Genomic DNA, 13,954 nt, shown 5'->3' on the forward strand with positions numbered 1-13,954 from the left:
GCTCCCTTGACGCCTTTGAGGAGCAATGGGCATTGTCCGGGGTTCTCTGCTTGGTGTCCCCATCAGGTTCCCTCCTTTTAGCCCTATGACCTCACTCCCAATTCTGTGTTTTTCATTAGTTGTCCCACGTATTTATTTGGTATCACAGACCTGTGGATCCTCCCCTTAGGCTGAGGGGAGGTCCTTTAGCAGTGGGTGGGCTTCGCCCGCCCACTTCCTGGATACCAACAGGACTACTTTGCTGTTCCCACCTGGCCTGGGTCTATAAGTCTTGTTAGAGGGAATATTCAGTCTGGAATATTCAGACCATTCAGCCTCTATGTAAGAAGAAAGATAAATTATGTAAGTTCCTGCAAAGAAATACTGTGCTTCATGCTCATCTGCCTCTTAATTTGTTGATGGTCAAAGTGGTACTTCACAGAAAAGATGCCCAAGTTCACTTTACTCCATCAAATGAGGAAGGGAAGAGGCTGGATATATTAGGAAGAAAAATATTTTCTTCAGCTGCATTAAACATGCTCATGTCCAGCTACAAAGCTGTTGTGGCTGGGTACCAGTACCATTTCTGGAGCAAAATGTCCTCTTTTCTTAACTTTATGTTCCTCTGGAAGTGCGTTATCAAATGCTGTTTTGACTGAAGGACTGAATGTTGTCAAGCAACAGTTGAAAGCAGCTTTTGACTCCTCAGATACTTCAGCAAGGTCAGTAGTTTTGGCTGTCTCGCTAAGAAGATGCACACTGTTAAGACCAATGGGATTCCCTCATGAGACACAAATGAGGATCGAGGATCATCCATCTGAAGGAGAAGGTCTGTTTATTATTCAGACTGATGAGGTATTCGAGAATATGAAAAATTTAAGATCTTTTGTTAGATCTCTATGTTTTTTTATATAGGGAAGAGGCCATATTCAATTCCCATTACACAAGTATCAAAGGTAATTCGCTTTCATCTTCTTGACTTCATTACAATTATCAGAGAAGGGCATACCCTTCTAACCTCAGTATTATTCCCCACACCACCAGCTACAACAGAGAAAGAAATTTAAGCCTCGCAGTAACAAAGGTACTGTTTCATCTTTGTTCTCTGCAGTTCATCTAAGACATCAGATTTGACATGAAAACACCGAGCTTCAAGCCAGTCCACCTGGACATTCTTTATCCATGGTTTGGAGTCCAGCAGTCCAGTTTTTATTACCAATGGGAGTTAATAATATCAGACAGATGGATTATAGAAGTTATTTCATGCATGTACATAATTCAATTCAAAACCTTTTCTCACAACAATCCACCTGCTTCATATCTGGGCAGAGATCAAAGTAATCTCAATTTGTTCAAAAAAGTCTCTGCTCCAGTTAGATACAATACAGGTAATTCCATGAGATCATAGAGGGAAGGGGTTTTACTCTTGTTATTTTCTAATCCCCCCAAAAGATGAAGGACCTTCACCCTATTTTGGATTTAAGCAGATTGAACACTTACATAAAGAAATTATGTTGCTACATGCTGCCTCTAACTTTCATAATACTCTTTCACTGCAGGGTTGGTTTGCATCTGTGGATTTAAAAGAAGCATACTTGCACATTTCATTCTATAAGACCATGTCAGTGGTTTGTTGTTGAAGAAGACCATTTTCAGTACAAGGTCCTCCCTTTCAGATTGTCCACAGCACTTCGGGTGCTTACAGAATATCTGTCTGGTTAAGGAGCATACCTAATGCTTAGTACCTAATGCTCAGTACCTCAATACCTAATTAGTCCTGCACTTAGGACAGAAGAATCCCATGCACTGCTACAGACTAGGGACCGAACGGCTAGGCAGCAGTTCTGCAGAAAAGAATCTAGGGATTACAGTGGACGAGAAGCTGGATATGAGGCAACAGTGTGCCCTTGTTGCCAAGAAGGCGAATGGCATTTTGGGCTCTATTAGTAGGGGCATTGCCAGCAGATCGTGGGACATGATTATTCCCCTCTATTCAGCATTGATGAGGCCTCATCTGGAGTAGTGTGTCCAGTTTTGGGCCCCACACTACAAGAAGGATGTGGAAAAATTGGAAAGAGTCCAGCAGAGGGCAACAAAACTGATTAGGAGGCTGGAGCACATGACTTATGAGTAGAGGCTGAGGGAACTGGGATTGTTTAGTCTGCAGAAGAGAAGAATGAGGGAGGGATTTGATAGCTGCTTTCAACTACCTAAAAGAGGGTTCCTCAGAGGATGGATCTAGACTGTTCTCAGTGGTACCTGATGACAGAACAAGGAATAATGGTTTCAAGTTGCAGTGTGGGAGGTTTAGGTTGGATATTAGGAAAACCTTTTTCACTAGGAGGATAATGAAGCACTGGAATGGGTTACCTAGGGAGGTGGTTAAATCTCTTTCCTTAGAGGTTTTTAATGTCAGCTTTGACAAAGCCCTGGCTGGGATGATTTAGATGGGGATTGGTCCTGCTTTGAGCAGAGGGTTGGACTAGATGATCTCCTGAGGTCCCTTCCAACCCTGATATTCTATGATTCTAAGAAGGTAGGGGATGTATGTATATCCATACCTAGACAACTGGTTAATAAAAGTGTCATCCAAGGAAGGGATCTTACTACATGTATATCAAATATGTTTACCATTTATCAGTCTGGGATTACAGATGAATTGGGAAAAGTCATGTCTAAACCCTACTCAAGGGACTCTTTATAGGAGCAATCGTGCATTTATCTGTGGGGAGAGCTTTTCTCCCAGAGGTAAGATATATCAAAATAAACATATCTCCTCTTCCAGTTACCAAGACAACCATTCAGTTGCTGGGTCTATTGGCATTAACTACAGCAGTGACTCCTTATGCTCATCTTTAGATGAGAGACCTTCAGCACTGGTTAGCAAAGAACTATGAACCAGTGTAGATGCTGTGCATTGAAAAATATTAATTCCACAACAATTGCTAATGGGATGGACAGACAATCAAAATGCAATGAAGTGTACACTTTTCTGTCCCTCATAACATCAGTTACAGTGATCACTGATCTCCTACCTCAGGATGGGGAACCCATCTGAACAATGTTGTTGGAAAGAGATCATTGGTCACTAAAGGAATGTACGTAACAATATTTTAGAACTGAGAGCAATCAGATTAGCTCTCAGGTCTTTTCTACTTGAAATCAAAAACAAAGCAATTGAGGTAGTAACCTACACTAGGACAGCATTATATTATCTAAACAAGCAAGCGAGAGACTCACTCTGTGGAATTATGCAGGGAGACCAAGAGTCTTAGTAAGTACTGTATAGAACATGATATTAATCCAGTAGCAATTCACATGGCAGGAGAAGAGAACACTCTTGTAAATCATCTGAGTAGATCATCAGGTCAGATCCACGAATGGTTCTTGAAGGAAGAAGTAGTGAATAACCCCTTCCGTTTATGGGGGGAACCCAATAATAGACTTGTTTGCATCCCGCAGCAACAGGAAATATCGGAGCTATTGTTCTAGGGCAGGCAGAAACAGGGAATTGGTACTGAACTCTTTTCTAATACAGGGGGGTCAGGGCCTAAGGAATGCTTTTCCCTCATTTCCCCTCATTCAGAGAGTGATAAACAAGATAAGACAGGGCAAAGCCAGGGTGATTTGAATAGCACTAGCATAACCCAGACAGCAATGGTAGCCGGCTTTGGTACATCTGTCACAAGGATTAGTGGAACCTTTTATCACAGATATTGGACTTGTTGACGCAATAAACAGGGAAGGTCTATCATCTGAACTTTCAGTCCCTTCTCTTGACTGCATGAGGAATAGGCCTTTAGAGGTGCTAGAAGAAAGCCTTTCATTAGAATACACATCATATTGTTAATTCTAGAAAGGAATTCACATGGCTGTGCTGTAGTCTTAAATGGAATAGCTTTCTATTGTGGATTTCCATGTTTAATGCGGATCCTTATATGGCATCAATTAATTATATATTAGCATTAATTGTATCTTAAGAAGACATCTCTTTCATTATCTTCAGTTAAGATTAATCTTTTGGCCATGTCATGTATCTGTAGAGGGAAAATCAGTTTTTAGTAATGATGAAATTTAGAGGTTTTTAAAAGGCCTTAATAATTTGTATCCTCCAATAAGAATTCGTATGCCTTTCTAGGATCTGAATGTATGACTAGCATAAATAATGAGACTTCCCTTTGAACCTCTAGGACAGGGATGGGCAAACTACAGCCCGAGGGCTGCATCCAGCCCTTCAGATGTTTTAATCTGACCCTCAAGCTCCTGCCTGGGAGTGGGGTCCAAGGCTTGCCTTGCTTTGTGCATGCTGTGGCTCCGCGCGGCTCCCAGAAGCAGCGGCATGTCCCCCTTTGGCTCCTATGTGTAGGGGCAGCCAGGGGCTCCGAACGCTGCCCCTGCCCCAAATGCCGCCCCCGCAGCTCCCACTGGCCGGGAACTATGCGACGTCTGCGAATGGGGCAGCGCACCAAGCTGCCTGGCTGTGCCTCAGTGTAGGACCTGGAGTGGGGACATGCAGCTGCTTTCAGGAGCTGCTTGAGGTAAGCGCTGCCTGGAGCCTGCACTCCTTATACCACACTGATATCCCTCCTGCCCTCTGAACCCCTTGGTCTTAGCTCAGAGCACCCTCCTGCACCCACAGCCCCCCATCCTCAGTCCCACCCCAGAGCCTGTAGCGCCAGCCAGAGCCCTCACCCTCCCCATCCGCACCCCTGCCCCAGCCCGGAGCCCCCTCCCACACCCTGAACTCTTCATTTCTGGCCCCACCCCAGAGCCCGCACCCACAAGCTAGAGCCTTCACCCCCTCCCACACCCCAACTCCCAATTTCGTGAGCATTCATGGCCCGCCATACAATTTCCATACCCAGATGTGGTCCTCGGGCCAAAAAGTTTGTCCTCCCTTACTCTAGGGAACTGGTCTTTATTTCCCCTATCTGTAAAAACTCTGTTTTAGCAATCTTTTCTGCCAGGTGCATAAGTCAATTGCATGCATTAATGCTGATCCACCATTCAGTGTGTTTCATGAGGATAAAGTGGTTCTTTGCACTCATTCTGAGTTTTTACCAAAAATAGTCTCCGATTTTGACATAGAACAATCTATAGTTTTATCATTATTTCTCTCAAACCCCATACTCCTGATGGGGGAAGTTAAATTACACACATTAGTTATGAGGAGAGTGTTATCTTTTTACTTAGGCCATGTCTACACTAGCACTTATGTTGGCAAAACATTCGTCGCTCAGGGGTGTGAAAAAAACACACTCTTGGACGACATAAATTTTGCCACCATAAGTGCTTATTTGCACAGTTCCGTGTCGGCGGGAGATGCTCTCCTGCCGACATAGCTACCCTCTCTCATTGAGCTGGTTTTATTATGTCGATGGGAGAGCTCTCTCCTATCGGCATAATGCAGCTACACGAGTGCTTTTACATCAGCACAACTTTATTGATACAGCTGCGGTGCTGTAAGCTTGTAAGTGTAGACATGGTGTTAGACAGGGCTAAACAATTTAGACAGTGCTCAAGGCTGTTTACAGTTTAGAGACCAAAAAACAAGGGCTAAACGCGTTTCTGTACAGATTCTAGGCGGGTTAGGCTAGGTATTTATGTTCTTATGCTCAATTTATAAGATTAATAAGAACATAAGGATGGCCATACTGGGTCAGACCAATGGTCCATCTAGGCCCAGTATCCTGTCTTCTGACAATGGCCAATGTCAGATGCTTCAGAGGGAATGAACAGAACAGGGCAATTATTAAGTGATCCGTCCCCTGTCATCCAGTCCCAGCTTCTGGCAATTAGAGGCTTAGGGACATCCAGAGCATGCGATCGAAGAGATTATCCTTTCCTCAAGGCATCAAAACTCATTCAACTGGATCAAAGTCAACTTGCGTGGCTTTCCCTAGACATATTCCTCTCGTAGAAACAAGAAGAGCAACAACTTGGAGTATTGTCCACATTTTTACTAAACATTACTCTTTAGACTTGGAATCTAGATTGGACACGAAGTTTGGTAGGGCATTCCTTGTTTAACTAGAACTTTGGGTCCTACCATCCTGGGTCAAAGTACTGCTTATTAATATATCCCATGAGTGGGAATATGCAGAAGACACTCAAAGGAAGAAACGAGGTTTACTTATGTGTGACCAAGGTTCTTTGAGATGGACTCTGCATAATCATACTCCATGCCTCCCTTTCCCCACTGCCTCAGAGCCCTACTTACCAAAGGGCTTGGGGTCATGGAGGAAGACACTGAGGCAGGTGAGTGCCACACTCCTTTTTAAGCCTTGCCCTGGAATGTGCAGAGTTTGGGAGTGAAAGGAGGCAAGGGAGGCATGTGGCTGCTCCAACTGCTACTGCTAGTAGAATTTTACAGTTTAGGTTGCACCACTTGGAGCATTCCAATGAGTTGAATATGTAGCATCCATCTCAAAGAAACTGGGTTACAAGTAAGTAAGTTCATTTCTGGAGAACCACCTAATTCCATATGGAGACAGCGTAACATGGATCATAAGTGTGATTATAGAATTCCTCAGGCTCTAATACTTTGTTGCAGAAAAATCTTAGGCAGTGGGAGTCTGATGCTTCAGGAACTGTCTCTGGGGCATGGGTACCCAAGTGTCAGGGTAGGCTGCAGTTTGGCTTGCCAGCTCCTAGGTTGCAGAGGTGCTGGTTGAGTATGGAAGAGGATTCTGAAACAGACTGAGATAGAGGTTTTGTTTTCAATGAGACTTTCAATAGAGTGATCTAAAAAAAACCCTTTAGTCACAGTGCTGCCATAAGTAGGCTTGACTCCCTTGTCTGAAAAAGAGTTTTCCTGTTTATTCCATGGCTGAATTTGATCAGTTGTGCTGAATGAAAGTCTGATCTACTTGGTGCTGATGGTGTCACTTCCCTTTGTAACATTTTCTTTCCTTCTCTCCTGCTTTTCTCTTCTGCTTGCTTCTCAGCAGAGCAGGACCCCTTTATATACCTTGCCAAGAAGCGGAAACCCTGGCTATATCATTGGGGCACCACTCTTGTCTCTAAATAGTGGTGCCAGGCAGCAAGTATCCTTTCTCATATCAGGTTTTACCTGTCACCATCACCTTCTAGTGTGGCTGTACCCTTTAGATTTTGGATTAAGTAGGGAAGTGTTACATGAGTGTCACATTGCAGCCTTTGTCTAACTTTTCCCTTGGGGATAATGGGAAAGGTTCTTCGACAGGGATCTCCAGATGTTTCTCTACACATAAACACCTTCCCTAAGCTCATCCATTGGTCATCACCCTCTCCCTGTTCAGCTCCCTCCTGAAGACCCACTTCTACCCTGACTCCTACAAGAAATTTACCTGCAGACTATAGCAACATTATGAGTACTAAGGAATATCTATGTAGTTAACACAGTGCTTGTTTGGTTTTTTGGGTATCTGCCAAGAGATAGCCATATTCCACTTTGGGAGCTTTCCTGTACCCTCTGTCCATTTCTCTGTGTATTTCTTCAGAGCAAGGACCATGTTTGGGAAGCATTGGAAAGCACTACTGAAAACAAATAACTGATAATAATACTGAAGGTGTCTTGAGCATGACTGAATTGGAATCATGTGTAAGAGTTAAGGGGGATTTTAGGTATTCTCTAACTTTGTTGAGGGTGTCACTCTCATGTTTGGGTGGAAAGCAACAAAGAGTCCTGTGGCACGTTACAGACTAACAGACATATTGGAGCATGAGCTTTTGTGGGTCAATACCCACTTCTTCGGACACATGCTGGAAATTTCCAGAGGCAGGTGTAAATATGAACTGAAGTTATGATGTTGTGCCTGTTCTGTTAGGTCCTGTGATGGTGTCGCTGGCGTAAAGGCCTTTCACAGGCCTTGGGAGACAGGCCAGTCCTCGCTCACAGGCAACTCACCAAGCCTAAGCATATTCTCACCAACAACCACACACCGCACCATAGCAACTCTAACTCAGTAACCAATCCATTCAACAAACCTCGATGACAACTCTGCGCACATATTTACACCAGTGACACCATCACAGGACCTAACCAGATCAGCCACAACATCATAGGTTCATTCACCTGCACGTCCACCAATGTAATATACGCCATCATGTGCCAGCAATGTCCCTCTGCTATGTATATCGGCCAAACTGGACAATCCCTGCGTAAAAAGATTAATGGACACAAGTCAGGTATTAGGAATGGCAATATACAAAAATGTATAGGAGAACACTTCAACTTCCCTGGACACACAATAGCAGAGTTAAAGATAGCCATTCTGCAGCAAAAAAACTTTAGGACCAGACTCCAAAGAGAAACTGCTGAACTTCAGTTCATTTGTAAATTTGACACCATCAGCTCAGGATTAAACAAAGACTGTGAATGGCTAGCCAACTACAAAAGCAGTTTCTCTTCCCCTGGTTTTCACACCTCAGCTACTAGAAGAGGGCCTTATCCTCCCTGACTGAACTGACCTCATTATCTCCAGACTGATTCTGGCCTGCATATTTATACCTGCCTCTGGAAATTTCCACCACATGCGTCCGACAAAGTGGGTATTGACCCACAAAAGCTTATGCTCTAATACGTCTGTTAATCTATAAGGTGCTTTTTACAGATCCAGACAACATGGCTACCTCTCTGATGTTTGGGTGGGTATGTCTTTGTTCACAGTGGTTAACTTAGCTAGGGGTGGGTTAGGTACATGTGCTACAATAACTGGCACTGTTGGTAGGAGGTTGCTACTAATTAATGGATGATCTTGTTGAGGACTGGTTGGGTAACTATGCTGTTTAACTTCCCTTCTATTTGATTTCTTGACACATAGCCCCTTCCCTTAGGTGACTATCTTACAGAGCCAGGGTGATGGAATATGCTCTCAGACTCTCAGGTACAAGGTACAGTTTGGAATGAATGTGAGGACAAGCTGCCAGCTCAGGTAACTATTTCCATCATTCCTTCCTCCCCAATCCTCAGACAAGTTTGCAAGGCTTGGGTAGCACCCTCTCCTGTCATTGCCACACAGGGTTTGCAGGGCTCAGGTTGTGCTGTGGAGCTCATGTAGTATCTTCCTCATAAATCCCCGCGTGGGGCTCAGATAATCTTTCTTACACATGCTTGAAGGGTTTGAGCAGCACTGGGGACAGGGAACCTCTACAAGAGAGTGCCCTTCAGAGCAACTTGAACACTATTAATTGTGGAGGTCTGCTGGGGAGGTTCTGAGGCTCCAGTTCTAAGCATGTATTGCACAGCACAATACAGGAATGCAGGGCTTGGATTCGAGGAGTAGTATTATAATTAGGCTTGAAAGAATTAGATTTTTGTTATTCAATATCACTAAAGATCCATTTTGCACCATATACACACAAACTGATGAAAAATATTTCCATTGATAATAATGGACATTTACAGATAGGCAAAGTAAAACAAGTGCTACTTAAGAGTTTGATCTGAAGCTATTTACTTTGTATGTTTTGACACATGATGTTGACAATGTGTGTTTCAATAGTTATAAAGCTTGAATTTTTTGAATCTCAAGATCTGCTTATGATGGGTTTGGTCACAGAGATCCCCTTGGGACTGACACCTGATGTGCCAAAATTACCTCTGAGCCCATTTTCCCTGCCAGCTTGGGACTCCAGAACCCTGCCTTGTTGAGCCAGACACACTAGCCTGCTGCAACACAGACCCAGGGTCTGGGCCATGTCCCCAAAGCTGCAGACTTTAACTAAAAACAGCTCAGCATGTTACCTGTCTCCAGCACCCAGACACCCAGCTCCCAATGGGATTCAAACCCCAAGTAAATCCATTTTACTCTGTATAAAGCTTATACATGGTAAATTCATAAATTGTCTGCCCTCTATAACACTGATAGAGTGATATGCACAGCTGTTTGCTCCCCCAGGTATTAATCACTTACTCTGGGTTTACTAATAAACAAAAGTGATTTCATTAAGTATAAAAAGTAGGATTTAAGTGGTTTCAAGTAATAACAGACAGAACAAAATAAGTCACAAAAGCAAAGTAAAACAAACTCGCAAGTCTAAGCCTAATACATTAAGAAAGTGATTACAGGTAATATCTCACCCTCAGAGATGTTCCAATAAGCTGCTTTCACAGACAAGACCCCTTCCTAGTCTGGGCCCAGTCCTTTCCCCGGTACAATCTTTGTTAGATCCAGCAGACATCTCAGGTGGTAAGCAGGGGTTTTCTCATGACTGGCAGCCCCCTTTGTCCTGCTACACCCCCTTTTATAGCTTTTGCACAAGGTGGAATATTTTGTGTGTGCTTGTCTCCACCCCTGTCTCATCAATGGAAAAGTACTAGGATTAAGGTAGATTCCAGGATTATGTGGCGTGGTCACATGTCACTGTAAGACCCCCTCATCTCCATTCTTCCTGGGTTAGCGCACGTGTACACAGAAGGGTTTGCAGGTGAAAAACTATTTACAAACAATTGTCCTAGTCAAGGAAAGCCATCAAGATTCTAAACCACCATTAATGGCCCACACTGTGCATAATTACACTAGGACTTCAGAGTCATACTTCATATTTCTAGCTTCAGATACAAGAATGATACATGCATACAAACAGGAGGAATATATTCAGGAGGTTGTAACCTTTGTTGTGATACCTTATAAGAGACTTCTTGCATAAAGTATATTCCAGTTACATCATATTCACACAGTCATGAGCATATTTCCATAAAACATATGGAGTGCAAAATCACACTGCTGTTATTGTCTGACCACAACCCCATAATTTTCCACAACTGTGCAAATTTAAATGAAGATTGAGAAAAATGCTTAAAAATAAAAGTGTGTGTGTGTGTGTGTGTGTGTGTGTGTGTGTGTGTGTGTGTGTGTGTGTGTGTGTGTGTGTGTGTGTGTGTGTGTAAAATAAAGAACCATGGTTCATATACCACCAGTATCCCTGTTTTTCGACAGTGCTCATGCCAGACCAGATGCTCAGAGGAATGAACAGAATAAGGCAATCAAGGTGACTGTCCTATCCTCCTATCCCAACTCTGGCAGTCGACAGGTTTAGGTACACCCAGAGCATTGGCAGCACCATCGCTTATCTTGGATAATAGCCATTGATGGACCTATCACTCCATCGAACTTATTTAATTCTTTTTCGAACTCAGTTGTACTTCTGCTGGCCTTCAGCACATCCACTGACACATATTCCCAGGATTGACGTGCATGTGTGAAGAAGTACTTCCTTATGATTTTGTTTTAAACCTGCCCTATTCGATGTCATTGAGTGACCCTGGTTCTTGTGCGTATGTGAGGGTGAAATCACAACACTTCCCTGGTTTGGCTTTCTCCACACCCTATCATGATTTAATAAGACTCTGCTCATATCTCGCCACCCCTTAGTAATCTCTTTCCAAGCTTTAATCTGTCCTTGTGTGGAAGCTGCTCTGTACCCTTATCCAATTTTGTGTGCCCTTCTCTGTAACCTTTTTCAATCTTCTAATGTATCTTTTTATGAGGTGGGGTGACCAGGAATGCAGTATTCAAGTGTGGCCTACCAATGGATTAATATAGTGGACAGATGACCTTTCTCTCTATTATCTGTCGCCATTCCTAATGGTTAACTTGCATATAGCATCCCTGTTCATTTTTTTGACTACACTTGCCACACATGAGCAAAGATGTTTCAGAGAACTATCCGATGATTCCAGAAGATCTCTTTTTTTCTTTTCTTTTTTTTTGAGTCGGAAACAGCTAATGATAGACCCATCATTTTGTATGATAGTTGGGATTAATTTTTCCGAGTGTTATTACTTTGCATTTATCAACACTAAAATTTTCATCTGCCATTTTTTTGTTGCCCAAGTCACACCAGTTTTGGTGAGATCACTTGTAACTCTTCACAATCTGCTTGGGCCTGCATTTCTTGTAGAATTTGTATCATGGCAAGCACTTTCACCTCACCTGTTTATGCCCTTTCTAGATAATTTTATGAATAATTTATGAACAGCCACTGGTCCATGTACAGATCCCTGGGGGACATCACATTTACCGCCCTCGATTGTCTGAAAACTGACCATTATATTCTGACCCTTTGTTTCCCTGTTTTAACCAGTTACTGATCCATTGAGAAGGACCTTCCTTCTTATCTCATAAACAGCTACTTATCCTTAAGACCTTTGCTGAGGGACCTTGTCAAAGTATTTCTGAAAGCTAAGTAGACTGTTTCCACTAGATCACCCTGTCCAATGTTTTGTTGACCCCCTCAAATAATTCTAATAGATTGGTTGGAGTACATTATTTCCCTTTACAAAAGCTATGTACTCTTCCAACAAATCCTGTTCATCCTATTTGTGCTGATTATTCGTTCTTTACATATTTTTCAATCAATTTTGCCTGGTTCTTGAATTTTGGCTTACTGCCTGGTAATTGCCAGGAACCACATCTGGAGCCTTTTTTAAAAATTGGTGTCAAGTTAAGCTATCCTCCAGTCATTGGTACAACAGTTTGAATTTAAAATGATAGGTTACATACCACTTTGGTTTGTCTGGGCAATTTCATCCTTTGAATTCCTTCAGAACTCTTGGGGAGTCAGTCTGGTGCTAGTGACTTATCTGTTACTTGTAGTATTGTTCTGAAACCTCCTCTGCAGTGAGGACCTGAATGCAAAGACATTAACTTTAACGCTTCTCCACATAAAGTTTGCTGTTGGAGTAACTACCCTTTAAGACTTTGATCATACCTGTGGTAGGCTTCCTGCTTCCGATGTACTTACATTGTGTGTGTGTGTGGGTGAAATAAATTCCCTGCCAAGCCTTATTATAATGAAGTACTCTAGAAGTGATATTCCTATTCCCATGACTTACAGGGTCAATAATTTGGTCTCATTCCTCTTCTGTGATAGTGGAGATACCTTCTCCCCAACAAACAACAACAAACAAAAAGAAAACCAAAAACCAGGGTGACAGGATGTCTGAGCACTCCACATCTCCTCAACATGTAAACAGCAAAATCACTGTCAGTATTGTGCACTTTTCTGTGAGGAGGGATAGCTAGTGTTTGAGCATTGGCCTGCTAAAACCAGGGTTGTGAGTTCATCTTGAGGGGGCATACAGGGATCTGGGGCAAAAATCAGTACTTGGTCCTGCTAGTGAAGGCAGGGGGCTGGACTTGATGACCTTTCAAGGTCCCTTCCAGTTCCAGGAGATAGGTATATCTCCAAATATTAATTAATTCATTTTTCTTCTCCCTTCTACTTTCATGGAGGACATGGGCTGAATTCATACAGAACTGTACATTAACATTTCCAAAATTCCTCCTTGCAGTCATTACCAAAGTAATAGACACCTTGAAATGGGGTCATTACAGAGGAAAAATGCTCTGTATTAAGAACTGGCTTCTTCTCTGCTCCAAAGGACTCAGACTGCCAAAGATGTGTTCTGTCTCATTTCTAGCATATCCCAAACAATGGAGGATGGAAACTGTAGCTACTTTCAGGAGAAGCTATACCAGGCCCTCCAAGGGATGAGCAGCCCACAGGCTCTGGCCATAATTGGCAGTGCTGAGCCAACCCAGACAGATCAGTGGACCAGCATCATTATCCGGAACTGTAGTATGCAGGTAATAACAATGGAGGGCCAACTCTGAACCTAACTTCTTCTCTTCTGAGCTTGGCATTCAAGATGATATTGCTTTGGGGATTGTAGGAGTGGGAAGAGTCAGAGTTTGCTCTTCCTTCTTTGTTAGTAGCACTCTATTGGAGTCAAACAGGGTACATATTACTCTGTGTGTCAAGGCCACTGACCCAGTTCAGAGGCCCTCATGCATACAAACAGATGTTGTTGTTGTTGTTTCACACTCATGCTGTTTAGAGGCTCATCTTTGACTAGGCAAGCGGAGGACCAGCAGGATTAACTTTTGTAACTCCGTATTACCAGTGTATAAATGGTTAGGAGAGGTCTAATACTGCAGCCAATGTTTTACTGGCCAGTTCTGAGACTGTGTGCAGTAGAGCTCACTCT

General features: G+C 43.0%; 1 protein-coding gene across 4 annotated transcripts in view; it reads left to right on the plus strand.

The window, feature by feature from the left end:
* The window catches only part of TCTN3 (tectonic family member 3), an 82,388-nt gene that overhangs the window by 53,415 nt on the left and 15,019 nt on the right, over positions 1-13,954 (plus strand). For 2 of the 4 annotated variants that reach the window (XM_075073003.1, XM_075073005.1), the window contains 3 exons: positions 6,927-7,025; positions 8,797-8,894; positions 13,388-13,553. In XM_075073003.1, coding sequence (XP_074929104.1) covers positions 6,927-7,025; positions 8,797-8,894; positions 13,388-13,553 — 363 coding nt within the window. The remainder of the gene's footprint in view (positions 1-6,926; positions 7,026-8,796; positions 8,895-13,387; positions 13,554-13,954) is intronic. The other 2 variants (XM_075073006.1, XM_075073004.1) reach the window with 1 other exon arrangement.

Source organism: Chelonoidis abingdonii, chromosome 16, assembly GCF_003597395.2.
Source record: "Chelonoidis abingdonii isolate Lonesome George chromosome 16, CheloAbing_2.0, whole genome shotgun sequence".
Classification (NCBI taxonomy): Eukaryota; Metazoa; Chordata; order Testudines; family Testudinidae; genus Chelonoidis; species Chelonoidis abingdonii.